The following is a 23,284-nucleotide window of genomic DNA, read 5'->3' on the forward strand; positions in this document are numbered from 1 at the left end:
TGGTGATCGGTGCCGTTCTCATCACCAGCCAAGCTCCACTTTAGTGCTTGTTTGGAAGTTCTAGTGATGAGGTATTCTACCAAATGACTTTGACAGTCTGCTCAGACAACCATGCCACTGAATCAACCATCTCCATTTTCTGTAAGGCCTAAAGCAAATTGTGTGCTGAACATTGCCTTATGGTCTATGGGCAAAGGTGATTTCTGTACAAACTTATCCTCTAGGCACAGGTGATGTGATATAGTCCAACTAATTTGAGTGTTCCACAGCAATGAGCCAGATCCATTCTTTGGAGCGCTAGGGTTGGGTAGAACCTCAGCTTGTAATGACACCTGGTGTTTGTGTTTCAAGAGTTTGATTGTTGGCAAAATCCAAGTTGTGGTCACAACTTTTTATTTTACAATTGGTTTCAGTGTCATTTACCCATTTCCCACTGCTGCCCATTACCTTTTAATTCATGGTTATTGGGAAAATGTGGACAAAATAAAGCTCATCCACAGTGCTGCTCCTGATTCAACTGCTTTTCAGGGCACATAAGAAGTATGCTGACACCTGGAGAGTGATTTCATAGTCTGATTCAAAGAGTTGGAGGTGAGGAAGAGAGCAACAATTAAAGAACATTTTTACTTCTCCTGATTTCAGCAGAGGATTATCAAAAATGATAAGCAAGATACCATGAGTGTAGATGAGAATTTTAAACTGCAGAGATTGTTGTACTTTCTCTATAGTGCAGATGAACGCAGAGCTTAATGATTTGTAGGTATTAGGTGTGCCAACAATAGAAAGACATAGCTTAAGCTTCTCAAACACATAAACTGTCTTTTCCCTTTTTTTGTGAACTAGTGGGGAAAGATGACAGTGACTTTTCATAATGAAATCAAGCACCACTAATTTGAATTTAAAGTTGCTCGAATTACAGAGAAAATCAAGCTTATACCATTTTCTTGATACTTGCTGAAGTATGTAAATATCTGCAAATAAATCTAAAAGAATTAAAAAAAAACTGTGGCTAATTTCATTGTAAAATGACAAGCCTTATAAAAGACACTTGCTTTGTGTTTCACTGCACATGCTTTCTACAGCTGTTTCTGGTTTAAAAAATCTGATAAAGTAGCCCTAACTCCCTGTACAAAAATACATTTTGGATTATTAAATGTATTGTACTTCTAAAAGGGAATTCAACAAAATCACCTTTAAAGTGTGCAGATTACATAATTACCTGTTGAAAATCTGCTGAATCATACTTTGAAAATGAAAATGTGCTGATACAGCATTGGATGCTATCAACATTATTATCATCTGGTACAAATAAAAATGAAAACACTTAGTTATAGCTTCCCCAAAAGGGTTGTTGCCAGAACCTAGCCTATTTTTTAAAATGCTTAATAAAATACGATAGACTATTGCAAAGTGAGGCGAGGTAAAAGCAAGACAACAATGTTCAAAATGATTAATATTAAAGGTGTGGACTCTCAATGGGTAACTGCTTGGGTATGTTGGGAATGGCTGAGGTATAATTTTCAAATAGATCTCTGGTAGGATCGCAGATGTTAACAAGAATTTCAGCCCATCGAAGCTGTGCCAGTGCTTCTTAACAGATGTCAATTAGCCTTTCTCCCATTTTCTTGCTCATTACTAACACTTTAATATTCTTCTTTTTCAAACAAATAGCTATTTTTAAAGATTTCTTCAGCAATGATTCATGTAGAGTTCAACATTGTGATCATCTATTTTTCTAACCTTCCTTTTATTATTTGAGTGATTTGTCTTAAATGTCATATTAGTATCAAATTAAAGGAGGAATGGCTGCTTATCTTGACACAGCCCAATTGGGTCACCCCTTAACCATCAAACTCATGTGAAGAATATCCAACTACAGTATTTAATAGTTGCTAGTCCTCAGTGATCCCATCCTACTGAATCTACCTCTGCCCATTTTTCATTGTACTACCCTTTTCTAAAGAGAAAATACTTATTCGTTATCTGTAAACAGGAGGCACTTCCCATATTGGTTTTGAGTGATTTGGCTTTTGATTCTTTTTCAAAATATGGTCTAAACACAAAATTAAGATTGTCTAGTCAGTTTTCAGAAATAACCTCCTGACCCAAGGATGTCAAAAACAATTGAAATCATTTGATTTACCACTACCACATTGTCTGAATTAAGGTTCATTTTAAAAGATGCACTTTTCCCAAACCCCTCCACATACAATGTATTAACAAATCAGCTTTGCCTTTTCTAAAGTATACCTTTTGAGTGTCTAAAAATGGATTTTTGTTACAATAACATTTTCCCTAAAGGATGTACTGTCATTATTTGGATGTTTACTAGAATGACTTAAAGCTAAAGCTACCTATAATTTAAAAACAAAGAAGTTGACTGTAATGTAGGTCCAGAATTCACAATGGGTTAGTCTCCGTGTAATTGATTTCATTGCCATTTTAACATCCCATTTTCATAAATTTGCACAAATTGAGTGCAATTATCTCTAAATATCCTTTTTAAATAAAGATTATAGGCTGGTTATTTCTGTGCTTTTACTGTTAACCGTCGAAAGCTTAAAATAATACTTTATGTAATTATATAAATGCATATGCCCTTTATTTTCTGTTCTACCAATGTACTGTTAAACATTTATTTCAATAGCAGGGCTAGCAACTGCAAGATGCAACAGAAATTGCAATTGGCTTTTTTCATCAAATGTGATGATTTATAAAATAACCTCCAAACATCATTACATTTGTTAATATTTAGTTTGTGTTCTTTTACATTCATTCCCTGCTCACTGTGATTTAGTCTTGCACGGTTGACTGTGGTTTTACTGGATGTGCTTTCATAAATCATAGTACAGGCTGTACAATAAGGAGGCTGGTTAAACCAATAGTTCTTAATATTTTACAACTCAATTGTAGAAACAATGCTTCGAGTCATTTATCTGTTTCTTTGACGTAATGTTAAGCTTCACAATTGAACACTGGTGATACTTATCCAATGCAACAAGTTACAACAGATAAGCAATCGGAAAGTCAAGATAATCATCACAGAATATGAGAGGTAGTTTGCTTTTTTATTAAGGAAATGTAATCCTTGTATGGTGGTGCAGCCTTAAAGTGTATTAGTTTTCAAAGTCACCACTGCAGCAAAATTTCAATGCCCCACCCAATTCACCTTTGACATGCTAGGTCCTGCTGTGGAGTTGATGTACTTTTTCTTTTCCTGGAGAATTTTAGATAGGTGGAACAGGATAGCATCTTGTGTGGTGTATGTTAAATCACTGTATATAAGAGAGAGAGGGACTTGTTTCTAGCTTGGGTAGAAATTGCATTGTATAGAGATGAGTACCTTAAAATTAATCAGAATAAATGTGGTTTCCTGGACTAATTTTGATCATCTATCAGAGTAGAGTTTTTGAATTATTTCTCTTAAATTCCTATGTTTTTTTAAACCATCCCTCTAAGGCGATTCTCAGGTGAATAGGCAATATCTGCATCATGATGCATCACATTGGGACAGGACCATTATTTTCATATATTTGTATTTTTTTTTATTACTAGGGATGTTACATTTGCCCATTGTCAGTTGTCACAGTTGATTTGCTGGTAGACAGTAGAATTAACCATGTTGATGAGTGAACATGTAAAGTCACATGTAAACCATAATGTCAGCAGACTTCCTTCTCTGAAGAACATTTGTGAAGCTGTTGAGATTTTACCCCAATCTGACAGCTTTGTGGTCACTTTTGCTAATACCAGCATTTTAGTCCAAGTTTTTTTTTGAAGTGAGTTGAAATTCTTAACTGCTATGTTGAGATTTGAATTCACATTTTCTGAAATGTACGTCCACACTTTGAATGTAGTAAAATAAGACTAAGCTAATTGTTCTTAATATTTTGTAACTTCCATTGCTTCCAAATCTTGTAAAAGTCAAAGGTTTCCAAGTTTAGAGATAGTGAGAACTGCTGATGCTGGAGTCAGAGATAACACAGTGTGGAGCTGGAGGAACACAGCAGGCCGGGCAGCATCAGAGGTGCAGGAAAGTTGACGTTTTGGGTCAGGACCCTTCTTCAGAAATGGGGGAGGGGGAAGGGAGCTCAGAAATAGAGATCCACTGAGGTGTCTGCGGAGGGAGGAGGATAACTTCTTCAAGCAAGTTTAATGTTTCTATGAGCACTGCTTGAGTACATTAACTGGAGCTTTGTGCGCCACAGAAAGTATTAACATTGTAACTTCCATACATCCAAAGTGGTAGATACTAACAGAAAGTATTGGTGTGATTTCAGACTTGGACAAGTGAGATCTTTTCAGGACTGATGTATGAGGAAAGATTGACTAGGTTAGGATTGTTTTTGCTGGAGTTCAGACAAATGAGGGGTGACCTTATGGAGACTTATAAAATTCTAACAGGATTAGACAGGATGGATGCAGGGAGGATATTCCCACTGGTGGGTGTGTCTAGAACCAGGAGTCACAGTCTGAGGATTCGGGGTAGACCATTTAGGACAGAGATGAGGAGATATTTCTTCACCCAAAGAGTGGTGAGCCTGTGGAATTCATTACCATAAAAAGTAGTTGATACCAAAACATTGAATATATTCAAGGGACGATTAGATATAGCACTTGGGGCAAATGGGAACAAAGGTTGGAGGGAGAAAGCAGGAGTAGACTATTGAGTTGAACGATAAGCCATGATCATGAAGAATGGTGGAGCAGGCTTGAAGAGCCTCCTCCTGCTCCTACCTCTATGTTTCTACAACTCCAGGCTATCAACATTTACAGGAGGAACCAGCAAGTAAACTAAACCTTACCTTTATATTGCATTCTCTATTATGATAAATCATGTCAACGACACATCACAGGAGATTCAAACCCAATTTGACATCAAGCCACATAAGGAGTTGCAAGGAAAGATGACCAAAAGTTTGGGCAAAGATGTATATTTCAATGTTTGTCTTAAAGGAGAAGGGAGAGGTTTAGAAGGAAGAGGTTTAGGGAGAAAATTATTTCGGGTTTCGCCTTGTATGATGGATTGTTAGGGTTTTAGGCCAGATATGGCTGATGGTCAGTCTAGACCATTACTCTTGTTAATAGTAAGATATTTTCAGTTGGGCAGTCAACACAATAACCAAACAAAAACAAAGTTGCTGGAAAAGCTCAGCAGGTCTGGCAGCATCTGTGAAGGAGAAAACAGAGTTAACGTTTCGGGTCCGGTGACCTCAGAGTATTCCTCAGAACCTGCCTGCCACTTTAACACACTACCCTGTTCCCTGGCCAACATCTCTGTCTCTGGCTTGCTGCAGTGTTCCAGCGAAGCTCAATGCAAGCTGGAATAACCAAACTGTTTGCTTTGAGAAAAAATTCCAGTTCTGTCACAAAAATTAATTTATTTGGTTGGTCTAGGTCTCATTCCTTTCCCACAATGGCTCACCCATCTACCATTCTCTTTTCTTTCAAAGAGAGTTTTTTTATACAGGCTGGCAACCCTGAAAATATGAAACAGATATTTATGGTCAACAGCATACTAAACTTATTTAAGAGTCATGAAGTTGTGTTTATTGTTAAGAATGACATGGAGCAAAACACAGAGAAAACAAAATAACTGATGGTTACTTACAATGGATGACATTTAGCAGGTTGTTTCTGCTTATAATATTTAGGAAGATTTAGAAGTGCTCAGCACTTGCAATACATTCAGGGGACAGGAGCATCAATCCCTCAAATTAACAATAAGTACTGTGGACGTGACTCTGTCACAGATTTATCATGTTGTGATTCGTAGCTTTCGTGAAAAAATTGATGTAATCAGAATACAATCCTCAATGCAACAGGGATTTCCTTTAATAAGATGTCATAAGTCAGCAGATCACGCACATAGCATTTTGTTTTTAAGAGTAAAACTGAAGGGGGGAAATATCAACTCACTTAGGTATGATGTGGACAAGAGTATTCAGAATTCTGAATGCGCGTTACAAAGTATTCAAGAGTAGTCTGCTCGCAAAAAAGACAAGTTTCAAAATCTCCCCTCCCCCCACCGCATCCCAAAACCAGTCCAACTCGTCCCTGCCTCCCTAACCTGTTCTTCCTCCCACCTATCCCCTCCTCCCACCCCAAGCCGCACCTCCATCTCCTACCGACCAACCTCATCCCGCCCCCTTGACCTGTCCGTCCTCCCTGGACTGACCTATCCCCTTCCTAACTCCCTACCTACACTCACCTTTCCTGGCCCCATCCCCGCCTCTTCGACCTGTTTGTTTCCTCTCCACCTATCCTCTCCTCTATCCCTCTTCTATCCGCCTCCCACTCTCTCCCTATTTATTTCAAAACCCCCTTCCCCTCCCCCTTTTCTGATGAAGGGTCTAGGCCCGAAACGTCAGCCTCTCTGCTCCTATGATGCTGCTTGGCCTGCTGTGTTCATCCAGCCCTGCACCTTGTTGTCCCGTAAACTACCTGTTGCCTGCCACTTTAACACACCACCCTGTTCCCTGGCCAACATCTCTGTCTCTGGCTTGCTGCAGTGTTCCAGCGAAGCTCAACGCAAGCTGGAAGAACAACACCTCATTTTCCACTTGGGGACCCTACAGCCCTCCGGACTCAATATTGAGTTCAATAATTTTAGGGCCTAAACTCTCCCATTGTCCCAGTCCCGTACCTTACACACCAGGCCTTGTTACCACATAGCCTGCCATCACACACCACCTGTTGTTAGTCACTAAGAGCTCCCATTAACAACTATTCCCCCTTCCAGCCTGATCGTTAATCAACTCTTTGTCTGTCCAACTGCTCTTCTCTTTCTTAAGGCTCTATCCTATCGTTTACTCCCTAGCCCATCCCCCTCCCTTTTCTCTGCATATAAACTGGCATTTTCCCAGCCACTATCAGTTCTGAGGAAGGGTCACTGGACCTGAAACGTTAACTCAGTTTTTCCTTCACAGATGCTGCCAGACCTGCTGAGCTTTTCCAGCAACATTGTTTTTGTTCCTGATTTACAGCATCTGCAGTTCTTTCAGTTTTTATTTAAGAGTATTCAGTAGCCCAGACAGTTGAATATCTACAGACTATTCAACCGTAGAGGGAATTACACCTGAACATTACCTTGTTCTAATCTTGCATTAATACTTTCTTTTAATCCAGAATAGCTGTACATAAACTTTTCATGCCCATCATTACATAGCCTTTGTGTGTTTACATATTCCCCTTATCTCCTACCTGCTGGCCTCCCTTTTTCTCCCCACCCCCCTCTTGACTCCCTCTCTTTCAACCCCTCCAATATGCCTCCCCCTGTCAATCAACACCTCCCTTCACACTCAACTTCCTTCTCACTCATTTTTGTATCTCCTCCCTTTTGACTTGCTTTTCCCGTTCAAACCCTCCCCTGTTAGTACATCACTGCCACCTTCAGTGCTGTCCTCCCCCAGCCTGTTTCCACTACCAATATATCTTTCCCATGCTCAGCTTTTGTCCTCACCCAATCCCACTTCTCCTCAACCCCATCCATCCCCAACTTTGTGATGCCAACCTTCCTCTACCTGATCCTCACCCTCAAACTCCACTCCTCTTCCTGACCCCTCCCTCGACCTCTGACCCTCTCCTCATCCCCACATTTCAGCCTCTCAGCTTCACCCACAGACAGCAAAGTGAAGAAGTGTTGGAGAGGATCAGGGTGGAGTCAGGTGAGGTCAGAGGGGAGAGGGAAGGTGATGTTGAGGAGTAAGAGGTGGATGTGGAGTGTACAATTGTACCCTGGCCCCTGAGATTTCTCCTGAACTTCCCTCTCAGATCCCTCCTGAAACCTTCATCTCCAGACCCTAGCTGAAACCCACACCTCTTTCAAAACTCAATGGAAACCCCCTCAGATCCAGTAGCAACTCAGATCCCAGAAGCCCCTTCCTCTCTTTCAGATCCCCTTCCCTCCTTTAAGATCTCTTCTTCCATTCCTTGAATCTCCCACCTCTTCCTCATATCCCCTCCACTCATCCTTCCCTGATCCTTCCCACCCTCAGATACCCTGGAACCCCACTCAGATACAGTAGACCGTCAGATCCCAGAAACCCCCTCCCCTCTTTAAAATCCCATTCCCTCCCTTCATTCCTCAAATCTCCCACCCCTTCCTCATATCCCCATCTCTCCTCCTTCCCACCTTCAGATCACCTTCCTCTCCACACTCTCAGATGACCCCTCATCTCTTCATCAGGTCCAAACTCCCCTCCCTCAGACCTTTCTGTCAGATCCCCTTCCCCTCTCTCGGCTCCATCCTCCCCTCGCTCCATCTGAACGCCACCCCGGCCCCCCCCCAATTCTGTCAGATGCCCTTCCCTCAGATCCCTCCTCCCCACCTCTCACATCCCCACTCTGCCAGATCAGTGTCCTCCCGCTCCCACCCTCGACCCCTCCCCGGTGAGTGCTCCGAGTGCTTGGGGCCGGCGCTCGAGCGCTGGCGGTTGGTGCGCGCGGGAGGAGTGGGGTGGGCGGTGGGTATTTGTGGTAAGGCTTTTTGTGGGGGGGGTTGTAACGCGCAGGCGCAGGAGGTAGGGAGTGGAAAAAAACGCACGGCGCGGCCTCACGGCGCGTGCGCGGCGGCTCTGGGCCGGAATGCGCAGGTCTTTGGGGCTGGAAAGCCTGAAAGCTGGCAAGTCCTGAATGATAAAAAAAACAGGCGTCCCGGAGCCGCTGACTCGAGGATTTCCATTGCAGTAAGCAAAGTTTTCACCGAGGCAGTTGTCTCCATGCTGGCTGCGGGCCTGCATTGTTTTCTCTTGTGAGGAAGAAGGAAAAGCTGGTTTGGGGAGGGGGGGGTTGCTATTTGATCATTTCTTTTAATTTCTTCCCTCTTTCCCCCTCCTGTTTTTTTTGTCCTGAGGTAATTTCTTTTACCTCAGTATTTTTTTTTGGGGGGGGGGAAGGGGAGAGAGAGAGAAATATGGAGGGCCCACGGTGTAGTGGGCTGAAGCAGAGCAGGCGATCCCGGTCTCAGAGGGACAGAGTGAGGAGACGGGAGGCTGCGAGCCGCAATGCCCGGCCGCACAGCCCTTCCTCGGGTTCCGAGAGGGACGAGAACCCGAGCCCCGGCAAAACGGCGGCGATCCCCGCTTCATCCCGTTCCTGCCGCCCCCCTCGCCGCAAGAGACGGGCATCGAGCTCCCAGGAAGAGGACATCATCGACGGATTTGCGATCGCCAGTTTCACCACCCTGGAAGCTTTGGAGGTAAGAAAAGAGGAGACAAGACAGCCCTACCCACAGCTGCACCACTGGGGGCTTTGCATATCTCAATTTTCATGAGTGTTCAGTCGCTACCACTTGCTATTGACAGCCCAGGCAGTACCAGTTTATCCATTGCCTGATCACTAGAAGCTTTCAGTGCGCAGATAAGGTAAGGTTTATTGTCACGTTGTTGCTGCCGTTGTATTAAAAAGGGGGGAATAATCTGCACTGTTTGCAAAACAGACTTGTATTCCACCAAAGCTATTTTTAACCTTTGAACTATCCTTCAAGCCTCCTTAGTCTGCTTTACTTTCTGAATCTTTCAGTTTGGTGTTTTAAATATGTGGTTATTTCCCCCTTTTTTGTTGAAATATCCCTTCACAGTTGATGTTTAATTGGCCATGGATAAAATTCTAAGAAAAGTGCAGGTGCTAGTCTGACAAATGTTCTGCCTTTTTATCAAAAAAAATCTTGACTGAAGATGCTTCCCCATGCAGCTTCTGGTGAACAAGATGATTTCCCAACATCACAGTAGTTGGCAAGAAATGCTCTGAGTGTTAGAAAGCTGCCAACTTTTGGTAACATCATGAAGGTTCAGTGTTTAAAATATATTTTGTAATTAATGATGCTCGCTTAAAAGCCTTGAAGGAGCATTGCTGAAGTTCTGCTTTGGTTGAGTGAACAAAGTTGCTCTGTAATTCAGTGGTATTTTTCAGTACCTTTTCTCTGTAGGAGTGTATTTTTTGTCATTTCCATTCTTGCGTCCATTTATCTTTGGGCACATTGCAATGTTACTAAGTTATTCAGTGTGATTTTGGATGTACTTGTTGGTACATTTTGTGCTGTCTGAATTTGCGTTTTAATCTGCTGTGGGATTTGTGTATTTGTAGGTTAAAGCCATAATCCTGCTTGTCAAAAGAAGCATGTTTTCTTTACTGAATTTGCCTATTAAATATTAGTTCTTACTTAATTGAAAAAATGAGCTTCATAGATTAACTTGCACTAAGAAATATTAACTTTTTACTATTTGCCTGTAACTTTAACTGTATATGAGATCTAGGTCTGTGATAGGTTTGTGTGACAACTTAAAGCCAGGTCAATGATAAACATGCACAAATTATTCACTTTTATTGCCAGAATTGATGTAGGCTGCACCGACGTTTGTACAATTGCAACTATTTTATGTAGGTGTTATTTTTATGTTTGGAAAATATTTGAAAGTTTGAGTTTTGAACTTGGAGAAGTGCAATCATTTTGCAACAACTGTAAGGCATAGTAGATCAACACAAATCAGGATGGCTCAAATTATTCAAAAACATCTACCTGTTGTCCTGTATTGATGTCTGCAGCAGATTATCTTAGTTGGGTGATTCATTGTTAGTGTCCTGGACATCAGCTATATTTATCAGTGGAGTTTTATTTATCAAACTACATTTGGAAAATAGTATTGAAGTGTATTTCTTATAAAATCTTACTAACATTATTAACCTTTTATAAATGCATGCAGTAAATCCTTCAGAGTGAAATGTCTGTTGACAGTTGGCGAATATTTTAAAAGTTAATATTATAGATGGAACAGGATTTCTGTTTGAAGTTTTTCAGTCAAAAATTGGTCATGAAATTGATATAATTGTTCTACTAGTATTTAGGTTCATAGCTGAAAAACCTAAAGGAAAGATTTTCAAAATGGTGGTTGAACCCAGGGTTTTTCAGACAATGGTTTAAGAAGAAGATAAGACTGGGAGAGATTTTGAACAGAGAAATGTCAATTTAAGTAAAGAACTTATTTTCAATCAAATGTGCTGTAACACTTGGGAGGATGACCATAATAATAGTTTTCATCTAGTAGTTCAATCAAGCAAGTATCAATCTTTAATCTTAGCCTGACTTTGTTGACAGCAAGAAGATAGTGCATTTTAAATTCAAACAATGATTCTGTAGTATTTGATTGAATTAAATCTTGGCTACATTTTCTGTTATTCTTGGTAATGTTGTAAACATGTGCTTTCTTCTGTTGGTTGAAAGAAATTATACGAACATATGAACAAGGAGCCAAAGTAGGTCACTCAGCCCTTCAAACCTGCTCTGCCATTCAGTAAGATCATGGCTGAATTGATTTTAATGTCAAGGGTGACATAGTGGCTCAGTGGTTATCACTGTTGCCTCACAGTACCAGGAACCTGCCTTCGATTCCAGCCTTGGGTGACTGTGTGGGTGGAATTGGCATGTTCTCGCCACATCTGCTTGGCTTTCTGCTGGGTGCTGCAGTTTCCTCCCACAGTCCAAAATTGTGCTGGTTAAATGGATTGGCCATGGTAAATTGCCCCATAGTGTCCAGGGATGTGTAGGCTGGGTGGGTTAGCCTTTGTAAATGTGGAGTTGGCAGGACTGGATCTGGGTGGGTTGCTCTTCAGAGTGGCGGTACAGGCTCGATAGCCTGAAAGGCCTCTTTCCACACTGTAAGGATTTGTCAATCAAGGTTACATACCTGCATATCCCCGATAATCTTTCATCCTTTTGGTAGTCAAGAGTCTATTACGTTTGCCTTAAAAATATTTAGAGATTCTGCATCCATTGTCTCTTGAAGAAGGAAATTCTGAAAACTCAAACCTCTATGAAAAGATTCTTCCTCATCTCTGTTTCAAGTGGACACCACCTTATTTTTAAACTGACTGCTGGTTTCTAGATTCTCCTGCCAGAGGAAACATGCTTTCAACTCCACCTGCACAAGTCCCCTCAGGACCTTGTATGTTTCAATTATGTCACCTCTGACTGGTCTGAACTCCTGAGGATACGGGCCTAACTGTCTAGACATTCCTCAGAAGGCAGTTCGATCATTCCAGGTATTAATCTAGTAAACTTTCTCTGACTGTTTCCAATGCACTAACATCCTTCTGTAAGTAAGGTGTAACTCGGTTAGGAATGTGTACAGAAACAGAACTTTAAAGTTCTATCGGATGGATTTAAAGCTGCAGCTAAAAATCCCTGTGTGTCACACTTTGTAAATATAGTACTTGTATTTTAGTGACAGAAGCATATGGGCTCAAACTATTATTAAAAAGTAATAATTGTCATCTTTGATCTACACGTGAGCAAAAATTACTGTTACATTAACTTATGCAGAATAGTTAGTTACAGTATTAGAGAATTGAAATTAAAACTGTTAAAATGGAGATTGACATGTTAAACTGGTTCTGCTAATGTGGACAGTTCCAAATTTATTGATTATCAAAATGTAAACTACTTCTTAGAATTACCTGGTAATTTAAAAAAAATATTTAATTTTAAAATGACAATGTTTATAATGTAGTTTATTGTGGTTAAATGTCTAGATAAAATGCTTCCATGTTTTATTATGCTACTTTGACATTTTTTTGCCTTGAAACCTTGAGCCAAGTGTCTTTTAGTTACTGTTTTGCAAATGTTGCATATTACATGATTTGTGAATCCTGCTTGTTGAATGTAGATTTGCTGATTAGACACACCGTGTGAAAGGAAGAAAACTCCCATATTGATTTTGGGGGTTTTTCAGGTGTACAGTCCCTATTGACAGTCATTATATATATTTTGTGTGTTAATTTATTTAGCCAGTTTGAATTTCCACTTTGACTTGTATGGCACTGCCTTTTTCTTGTGCAATCCAAAATTCTGTATCCTTAAAACCTGATTTGACTGTTTATTGGTGATGCGGTTAGTGCTAAGGTGGTTGTGATTGTAGAATGTAAGAGCAGGAGTATACCGTTCAACCCATTCAATAAGATCTTTGATATGTATCTTGGCTCAATTTATATGATTTAGCTCCAAACCCCAAAACTTTCTTGACTAACAAAATCTATTAACCTCAAATTTAAAAACTATTAATTGAATTGGCTTCTGTTTGATTTTTGCTTTTTCACCTATTTTAGTGAAGAAGTATTTCCTAACTTTTTTTGAATGAGTTGGCTCTGATTTTAAGGCTGTGTCCACTTGATCTAGAATCCCTAACTGGAATATTACACAAGTTTTAAAATATGACCTGTATGCACTGAAGTAAATTAAATCATCTCCACCATTGCTGTTTTGTAAAAAGTTTCCAAATGTTGAAGCAAACTACATTTTGAAGTTGTGACTCTGTACACAGATAAATTCTTTAAAATTGCATTATTATTTTACATTTTCAACTATGTTGAACTTTGTCTGATTTTTAATATGGACGTTCTTGGAGATTTCATGTTTTTGTTGTTTTACATCTTATTGGAACTTGGAAGAATAAATATGATGATATTAGCATAACTCAAGGAACAAGTCAGATTCTGAAAAGAAAGATTAGCTGTTGTGGTAGCTTTACTTGCATTTCATAATCAGTTGCAATAAAGTTTGGTAAATGAATATAGTTTTGTTTTTATTTAGACTGCTTAGACTGAGCAAGATTGATGTTTTCAAGTGATTTTTTTTTTTCCCCCCTTACTTGGAAATAGCTGAATTTCTTTCCCTTTTCCTGAAGCAATTAAAATTTAGACTTTGAATTGCTAAAAGATAGACTGTACAAGGAAAATATGCTTAATTTCTTCAAGATGACATTTTAATGTTGGATTCTCGTTAAGTATGTGCTTACTGACAGAATGCTGAAATTTTGATAGTTCTTGATTTTGCAAACTTGGGAAATGTGTTAATTAATTAACTAACACAAATCTTCTTTTTTTGTTGTTGGCTTGTGTAGCGATGCCCTTTTTTAGTTCAATCCAAAGCATTACTTTGACTTGGTAACATCAAGCTTCCAATATGTAATCTATTTTTGAAAGATAGTGAGCATCTTGGTTTAAGATTATTTTTAGAAACTTGATGGCAACTCCCTTTAATTGATCAGTTTTAGATTTTTAATATTACTAGCTACTTACAAAAGCCAGTTGTTGTTCAGCTAAACATTTCATAAAGATGTGAACTTTTGTACTGAAGAAGAGATATCGTGACAAAGGATGACTTATTTCCCTACTTTACACATTGCCAATTGAACTAAAAGACCTGTGTGTGCAGGGAGCATGTGGAGCCTAACTGTTTTGGCATATTTCAGATTAATTCAACAGTAACTGAGTAAAAGTGGAAAAATACTGAGCATTTACCTGTATAGATATACGGTGCAAAATGACTGTACCTGAAGACCTGATTTGTCACTTTTGGGTATGGTGGTGATAATATTGCTTTTAAAATATGACCAGTATTACATTTTTAATGATTCAAAATTTTGGATGACATAAGACTGTGTAACCCATGTTATTTTTAACTGACTTATACTGGATCTGTTGGATTTGATTGCCGTTATTATGTGTGAGGAGAGAACTAAAACAGGTTCAAGAATTCAAGTATTTAGGCAGCGTAATATCTGCAGATGGGAGATGCAAAAATAAATTAGAGTAAGGATAGCATTGGGAAAGGCCATGACTGGGGAAAAGAGATGGATAACTGAACAAACAATGCAAAAACTACCTGTAATGAACTTATTTCATTGTGTTGTTTTGTACAGATCCAAGCCTTGCGAGAGGAAAGGCAATTTGCTACAGGAAAAATAACCAATGACAAAGTGTTGTGGCAAGTAAAGAAAGAACTTTGACCATAATTAGGAAAAATCAGATAAACTGGATTGGAGACGTTTTAAGAGGAAACTGAGTTGTATGAAACATTATGGAGGGAATGTTTTGGGGTGGCGGGGAGTGCAAGGAGGGGAAATAAAACCCATATTGGTTGGCTTAAGAATGAAGGGAAGTTGCTGGCAAATGGAAAGAATGGCACAGGAATAGGGAAGGTATGCAAAGCCAAGAACCTGCCTTTAGGGAAGGCAGAGATGAAGAGTCATTTAGACTCAAACAGTTAGCTTGCATTCTTTCCACGGATGCTGCCTGATCCGCTGAGATCTCCAGCATTTTTGTCTTGAGTGATGATGACTGTGTGAAAAGGACCTGCCTGCCTGATTCTATCTCAGAAGTTCTTATTTATTGACAACATGCAGGGCTTTTCTGTTCTGAAATCCTGCAGGCAACGATTTTGTCGTTCGAACATAGTAAAATTAAATGTGTCTAGAATGTAATCAGTGTATATAATTCATTTATATCGTTTGGACTGAAATATTTTAAATCAATTATTTACGCTGACTTCATCAAGATTAATGTTATGCAACTTTATGAACCTTTGGAAACCAAATACAATGTTTTAAACAAATTAATTCTAAACTACTAATTATATGTTTATTTTAATTATTAAATTATTCAATGGCAACAAGAAGTAGTTTTAACAGATTATATTTCCGTCTTAAAAATTATTGAAGTTATTTTATGACGGACAGTATAGTTGTTTTGGTGAAGTTTAGGAAAGTAATGTTACATATAGATGCTTCATTGTAATTAGAAATTCTCGGCATTTTTAAACCTGCAGAATAACATGGCTCTCTTGTTTTAGTGTGATAGTGCCCTGCAGGACCTGAGTTAAAACACAATCTCAGGGATTAACATGATGAGAAGTAAGGGAAAAGCTGCTCTCTTCCATGTTAAATTAGTCAGGCGTTAATGGCATCTGCTCTTAAGTAACCAATTTCCTAGATTTTACTTATTGTTTAGAGCAAGAAAATGATCAATATTTAATAATTCTGGTGAAGATTTATCTTTGATATGAAAGTGGATTGAAGAGCAAGTGCAGGACTTTAATTGAGATATTTTTGAAGTATAATAGAATTATCAATTGCTGCTAGCAATTGTTCTCGTTGCTACTTTTTTGCAAGGAATTCTCCAGTACAGATGGTGGTTGCTGTTCAGTACGTTGTCCTTTATAAAGTGAACCTTTTGTATATTGTGGACGTTTCAAGTTTCTGAGAGCTAGATATTGAAATGGCATTTGAAGAATCCATATCTGCAGTTATTAAATATAAAATAATCATGAGATGCTTTTATCATTTTTTAAATAAAGTAATAAAGGCAGCACTGATGTTTTTGGCATTCAAAACACTCAAATGAAGTGGGAACTGTATTCTGATATAAGTGTATTAATGCTGAGCAGTGGTGCTGATGCCTCTGATGTAACGTGGCATGAGCTGATTTCGTAATAGGTTTTGACTTTCCATTCTTTTGAATTTCATCTTGTGTCATTTACTTAGCATTGTTTTCCTATTATCATAATGCTGCTGAAAAAGTTAAGAAGAGTGTTCTATTGTGATATAGCATTAGATTGTGACAAAGTCTATGGTACAACTTTAATAAGGTACTTCGTTGGTCTTAGTTTTTGATAGAGCAAGTTGAGTTTGGGATTCCTAGTGCTGACCATTTTTTATGTTCTTAACTACTTGACTTAAAATAAAATTGGAATTTTATTAGTAGATCTTTAATATGGTTTGGAAAAGTTACTACCCTGTTAGCTAATTTCCACAGTAGGTGTTTTGTGAGATGGTGTACAGCACATCTGCATGGCATTAACTTTAGTGCAGGTCTATTGTAATTGTTAAAATGCAGAATCTATTTTTAAATCTAGAACCAGGATGTGTGGTCATTCAGTGATGTAAACTTGGTAAACTTGATCTGTTTATTATCCCTTTTTTGGTGATCTACCAATTTGCCAGTGTAACTAAATGGATGTTGTTTTAGTTTCTTTCTAATACCCTTCATTGTTAATAAGCACAGCATGTTTTTTCGTGATTTCATTTTAAAACACAGAAATTAATTTCTCTAATAGGATAAGTTTTCCAAAACCAGCAAAAGTTGATTATAATGTTTATCAATCTACTCGGTCACAGATCGGATAAAGCTTCACATTTAGCTTTAGACACATCTTGTTTCGTGGTTCAGTTTTGCTTCTGTCTTCTGCAAATTTGAAATTATTTGCAGAATATCACATGCATGCCTTTGTCACTCTGCAATTCATTTATTTTGCAGTTCTGTCACACAAGCTCATGTGTCTTGTCACCCTTTGCAAGTCCTCCCTCTGAGTATTTGTTTTATTGACAGTGCCCTGCTTCCCCTGTGTGCCTGTCTCATTGGCTTCTTTCTAGCTAATCTGTCTGTACTTATTCACTCTTGTAAATATTCTAGCTATCTTATACACAATCAGATTATATATATATATATATATCTATATATCAAAATAATATGTACGTATGTACACACACATACATACACACACAGTTGATGGCATTTTTATGGCCCATATCTTTCTCAAATGTTTAAGTCAGCTATTTATTTTAAATCATTTGCCCATCTCACCCCACCCTATCCTCAATAACTTGGTTATTTATCTTGGGGTTTTGGTTGTGTAGGTGTTAGTTGTCCTTTGCCATGCTCAGATGACTAGCCTAACTGAATATTGATGAGATTCTTGTTTGTAGGGTCATCACAATGTAGATCGAATGCAGATTTTAAGCAAATGTATTTTTGTTAGCTTGAAGATCAATTTAGCATGGCTATTACTTCCCATGCCTTCACCCTTTTGATTAAATGGGAACACTGTTCTCAAATTCTCTCCTGGAATTGTTATTTACCACCTGACACAATTCTTCATTGAGCCCCTATTCAGAATAGAAACGGTAAAGTTAATAGCTGTTCCTAGAAGGATAGGTATGTACTTACTTCCACAGCAAGATGAACTCAACAGTTCATGTTGCTAAGTGTAACTGATAACCGAACAGTGAGGCAGTGTTACGTGCATTTTCAAAGGTAAAAGCATATATCGTTATTGACGACCATAGGTTATCCCATAACACTTTACAGTCAATTAAGTACTTTTTGAAGTATTAGTTACTATTGTCATCCAAGAAGCATCACATCTCAATTGCAATCTCCCACAAACAGCTGTATGATAAAGACCAGAATCTTTATTTTTTGTGGTGTCTTTCCATTGCAGTACTTGAATATAAATACTGACTGACTGAGATGTTGGGGATAATTTCCTTGCTTTTCTTCAAAATAGTGCCTTGAGGTTTTTAGGCCAATGGGTCCTCTGTTTAATGTTTTATTTTAAGAATTCATGATATTTATTGATGCAGCTCAGTGTACAACTGACCACCTAAAAGACATTAAGATGACAATATTAGTACTCACAGTAGTAAACCATAGCCCATGGGATTGGGATCAGCAAACTGCCTTGGACAGGGGTCAAATTCTGTGTTCAATACTGTCAGGATGTAACACAAGGTTCAATGCAATTATACATCAAATGGTAAACAGCAGGAATTTGGCTGTACAGGATTATAACATATTTTAAAAAATATATCTAATATCTTGCTTGAAAGACAGCACCTTCTAAATTTACCATTCCTTCAGGACTGCCCTGGAGGGTCACCTTTGATTTTAGTGCTAAGTTCCTGGAGTGGGATTTGAATAGGGGACCTTGCATTTCCCATGACGAGAGTGCAACTGAGCCATGTCTTACACTTTTGATGGAGAGGTTTGCATTTACTATTTAGTTGTTTAGAGAAAAGTGTTCAGCAGCCTCTTCCCTATTTAGATTAAGAATCTTATTTTGGCATCAGGTTCTGAAATGTGGGCAGCTAGATTGTATATAGATGTTGTATGTTTCTAACAATTTGCATTTGGGATATGGTAGTATTGATTGGAGGTTGCAAAATGTCCTGTCGTATTCACAAAATTTGGATTGTGCATACATCCTAAGTTTCTCAGTGTTACAGTGCTGAGTTGTCTGATTGTTTGTTGGTATGGCAACCAGATATGGACTGTGGGTTTGTGCCAAACAGTTAAAGCACACAGTGTACTTACTAATGGCTGGAAGGGAGAAAGAAAACGGCTTGCAGTATAATTTTACGTAGTTTCACTATTTTGACACTAATTTAACAAAGATAAATGGCCTATTCCCCATATATACAATCTACTGGACCCTATTTTGCTATTTATTTAGATCAAGGCTCATTTTTACCTCAGCTTCATCTGACCATCATGGCTTCATAACTTTTACCCTTCTCAAAAAGAAAATCATTCTTTTTAGTGAAAATTTCTGTTGACTCAGCATTCACAGCCTTTTGGGAAAGAATTGCAGATTTTGGCTCCTTGTTCTATGAAGAAATATTTCCTGATTTCACACTTGAATGACTGATTCTAATTTTAAAATAATGCTCTCTTATTCTGGACATCACTGCAAGAGAATGTAGCTTTTATTTGTATTCATCCTATTGAATTGTTTATAATTTTAAGTATCTTGTATAGTTGATAAGTGATCTAATTAAGGAAATAAATGCCAATTGTGTACTCACAATTTAAACCTTTAAACCCTGTGCAATTTGTGTGAATGTATACTGTGCTTCTGCCAATGTCTGAATAATTTTCCTGAAATTTATTGTCCAATGTTAGGATGCTGTGTTTAAATAGGGCCTGAACTTTTGTTGAGATTTCTGATGGGTTTATGTATTTGTAGCAATGCTGGGAGTGTTCAGTTGTTCAATCCTGCATTCTTGGCCATTTAACAAAGACACCTATAAATATAAACCGAAAGAACTGTGAATGCTTTAAATCAGGAGCAAAAACAAAGTTGCTGGAAAAGCTGAACAGGTCAAGCAGCATCTCTAAAGAAAAACATCAGAGTTAACGTTTCGGGTCCGGTGACCCTTCCTCAGAACCCGAAACATTAATTCTGATTTTTTTTATTCACAGGTGCTGCCAGACCTGCTGAGCTTTTCCAGCAACTTTGTTTTTGCACCTATAAATATAACTCAGTTAGAGTTAATAACTCTTAGTTATCTTTTAATGTGCTATTTACAAATAGTTATTAGTGCAGGTTGCAAGATGCATTGGGTTGATTGTGTTTTTGGACTACTGCTGTTTGCCTCTAGTCAAAAAATTTATTTTCAGGGCACATGAACCCTTTTAAGAGCTTCAGTTTAAGATCTATTTAATGAGTGAGCATTCTCAGCTCCTGAACTAAAAGAAGAAAAAAATGCGTGTGAATAAAGGATTGTATATTTTAAACTATAACTAACGATAAATTCTCAGCAATATTGGGGCAGAGGCTTACTTTTTTTAAAAAAAAAAATTGCAATTCAAGTTTCCCATCTTTGTTTATTGTTACGGTATAGTTGAGAAAGTTGTTTGTGCTTATTGTAAATAGTTAACAAGAAATCTGAAATGAGAGGGACTGGAAATATTTAGCTGGCCAGGCAGTGTCTGTGGAGAGAAATAGTTAATGTTTCAGGACAATCAATTTCATCAAAATCGCTGCTGGAAGCTCAGCAGGTCTGGTACTATCTGTGAAGAAAGAATCAGAGTTAGTGTCTTGGGTCCTGAGACCCTTCCTCAGACTGATGGTAGCTGGGAAAATGGCAGTTTATATGCAGAAAGTAGGGAGGGAATGGGGTAGGAAGTAAATGATGGGATAGAGACCGAAGAGAGAAGAGCAGTTGGATAGACAAAGGAGTTGATAACGATTTGGCTAGGAGGGTGAATAGTTATTAATGGGGGCTATTAATGACTAACAATAGGGAGTGTGCAATGGCAGGCTATGTGATAACAAGACCTTGTGTGTGGAGTTGGGGACTAGGACATGAGAGAGTTTAGGCCCTCGCCCCGATCCCATACACCAGGCCTTGTTATCACAGCCTGCCATTACACACTCCCTATCGTTAGTCACTAACAGTCCCCATTAACAACTATTCACCCTCCTAGCCAGATTGTTATCAACTCCTTTTTGTCTATCCAGATGCCCTTCCAGTTCTGAGGAAGGGTCACCGGACCTGAAACGTTAACTCTGTTTTTCCCTTCACAGATGCTGACAGACCTGCTGAGCTTATCCAGCAACTTTGTTTTTGTTCAAGCCACTTGAAGCTTGACATGCTGTTGGATGCTTAAAACTCTTTGTAACCGAATAGCTTAATGTTAGCCCAGGCAGTGATTTACAGCATCCGCAGTTCTTTCGGTTTTCATCAAAATTGATTCCTATTTTATTGTGGGTCATCGTGTCTCCGTTCTGATTCCGGGAGTATAGAACAGTGTGTGTGGGCAAAACAGATAAACAAGTTCAAAGAACTGCAATTCAGCGAGACAGATGTACATATTTTCTAATACAGTGTTATGTACTACTCTGTACTCAGCTCGTCAGCATCAGCCTTGGCATAATGAGATTTCAGTAAATAATTCAGTTTGGCACTTTAGTGTAGTACTGAGTGGTGAGGGAGTGCTTCCATTTCAAGAGATATTGCCTTTTGGCTGAGAGGTTAAATGGGTCCTTGATTTCAAATCTCCTTGTCCTGGCTAGTGTTTAAGTTTGAATTGTCATTTTAAAAAAACAGCATATTATCTGCTTGTGCTAGTTGTGGGACCTCAGTCTGCAACATTGCCTTCATTTCAAAAATACTTAATTGGTTATAAAGTGCGTTTGTGATGCCCTGAGGCCGTGAATGGTGCTTAATAAGTATCTATTCCTTAGCTTGTAGTTGGCTGTTGTACTTTGAAACTGGAGCACTGGCAAGTAGACATTAAGCTTTCAATGTCCAATTTCAACAGCACTGTAGATTTTCATGGATCTAGTAAACTCTGGCCAGGTTAGATATCACCTGGTGAAACCAGTAACCGGCAAATCTTTGTTACTGCATGCTTTTGTTTTGCTGCTATTTTGTGTCATTACACAAAAATAGAAAATTAATTCTTCTTCAATTCCTAAATCATGCCATGAAATTCTACTGCTTCCTGCTACACATTATCAGTAGCAGCACTGTCAAAGAGATCTTACTCCAGTGAAATTTCTTCGAATGTCTCGAGAGTTTGCTTGGTTAGACTGTGTTTCAAGAAATCGACTTTTATTTCTGCCCCCATGTGGATGAGCAGCTGTGAAAATTACCAGCTTGCAAAATGCAGGGTCCTATTTCAGACAAAATGGCTCTTTTAATTGTCTGTGATTTGGTGGCTTGGAACCAATTTGAATGGTGGAGAATTGCACTCTGTCTCCCAAGACAGCAATACTGTATCTTTAAAGAGCGGTGTTCTGAAATTGAAGGCAGTGGAGATCAGGGATCAACTTCCTATGAATCAATTCTGTATCTCTGTTTGCATGCCCAAGAAATCTTGCGCACTGTTTGTTTATTGGCTTTGCAATGGAGAAATCATTTCCAAAAATAAAATGTATCACAAAGTCAGTTTGTTGGCTGGTTGGCTGGTTTGTGATGCTTAGCAATGCCAACAGCACAGGTTCAATTCCTGCTCCGACTGAGGTTAATGTGAAGGACTGTTTGCAATCTCTTTCCTCACCCGAGGCATGGTAACCTTCAGGTTAAACCACCACCAATTGCTGGCTTATGGTGTTAATAAGAGATATCATTACTTTGACCCAACTGTTTGGATAATGCAAACGTTCTACTGTACAGTATAACTGTTTTCTATGGCAATTTTTCTTTAGCATGAGATCACCCATGAACACAACTGTCGTGTTGTAGGAGATCTACCTGTGGTTCCCAGGCCAGGTGGTGTGTTATTTTGGGGGGATCTTGAAGATGGTGTTGCCATCATGCATCTGTTGCCTTTTATCTTTTTAGGTGGTAGAGCTTGTGGGTTTAGGGTGTGCTGTCAATAGAGGCTGGATGAAATGTTGCAGTGCATCATGTAGATGGTACACACTGCTGCTACCATGCATTTGAGTGTTCTTGGACCTGCACTCATCCAGGCAAGCAGGGTGTGTTATAGCACACTCCTGACGTGTGCTTTGTAGATGGTCAACAGGCATGAGGTGACAGGAAGTAAGTTACTTTTTGCAGAATTTCCAGCTTTTCAGAACATAGAATCGGCTATTCAGCCCACTGACCTTGCTCCATTATTTGACATGATCATGGCTGATCCATAACCCTTTATCACAGTGGTAATCAGAAATGTATCTACTTCTACATTAAACATAGTCGAAGACTGAGCTTCCACAGCCCTCTTGGGGGTAGAGAGGTTCACAACCTTCGATTAAAAGTAATTCTCCCCATCTTGGTGTACCTCTTAGTTTTAAATTGTGTGCCCTGGTTCTAGACTCCAACGTCTTGAAGAAACATCTTACCTGCATCTGCTTTTGTCTATCCCTTTTTATATATTTTCATAGAATCATAGAATCTCTACAGTGTGGAAACGGGCCCTTCGGCCCAACAAGCCCATACCG

At 38.9% G+C, this 23,284-nt stretch overlaps 1 protein-coding gene across 3 annotated transcripts in view; it reads left to right on the top strand.

The window, feature by feature from the left end:
- The first annotated feature begins 8,599 nt into the window (after positions 1–8,599).
- LOC125485968 (fibrosin-1-like protein) overlaps positions 8,600–23,284 on the top strand; it is a 333,770-nt gene continuing 319,085 nt past the window's right edge. For all 3 annotated transcript variants that reach the window (XM_048611612.1, XM_048611611.1, XM_048611610.1), the window contains exon 1: positions 8,600–9,199. In XM_048611612.1, coding sequence (XP_048467569.1) covers positions 8,915–9,199 — 285 coding nt within the window. In that variant the 5' untranslated portion in view covers positions 8,600–8,914. The remainder of the gene's footprint in view (positions 9,200–23,284) is intronic.

This window comes from Rhincodon typus, chromosome 24 (assembly GCF_021869965.1).
Source record: "Rhincodon typus isolate 14 chromosome 24, sRhiTyp1.1, whole genome shotgun sequence".
Classification (NCBI taxonomy): domain Eukaryota; kingdom Metazoa; phylum Chordata; class Chondrichthyes; order Orectolobiformes; family Rhincodontidae; genus Rhincodon; species Rhincodon typus.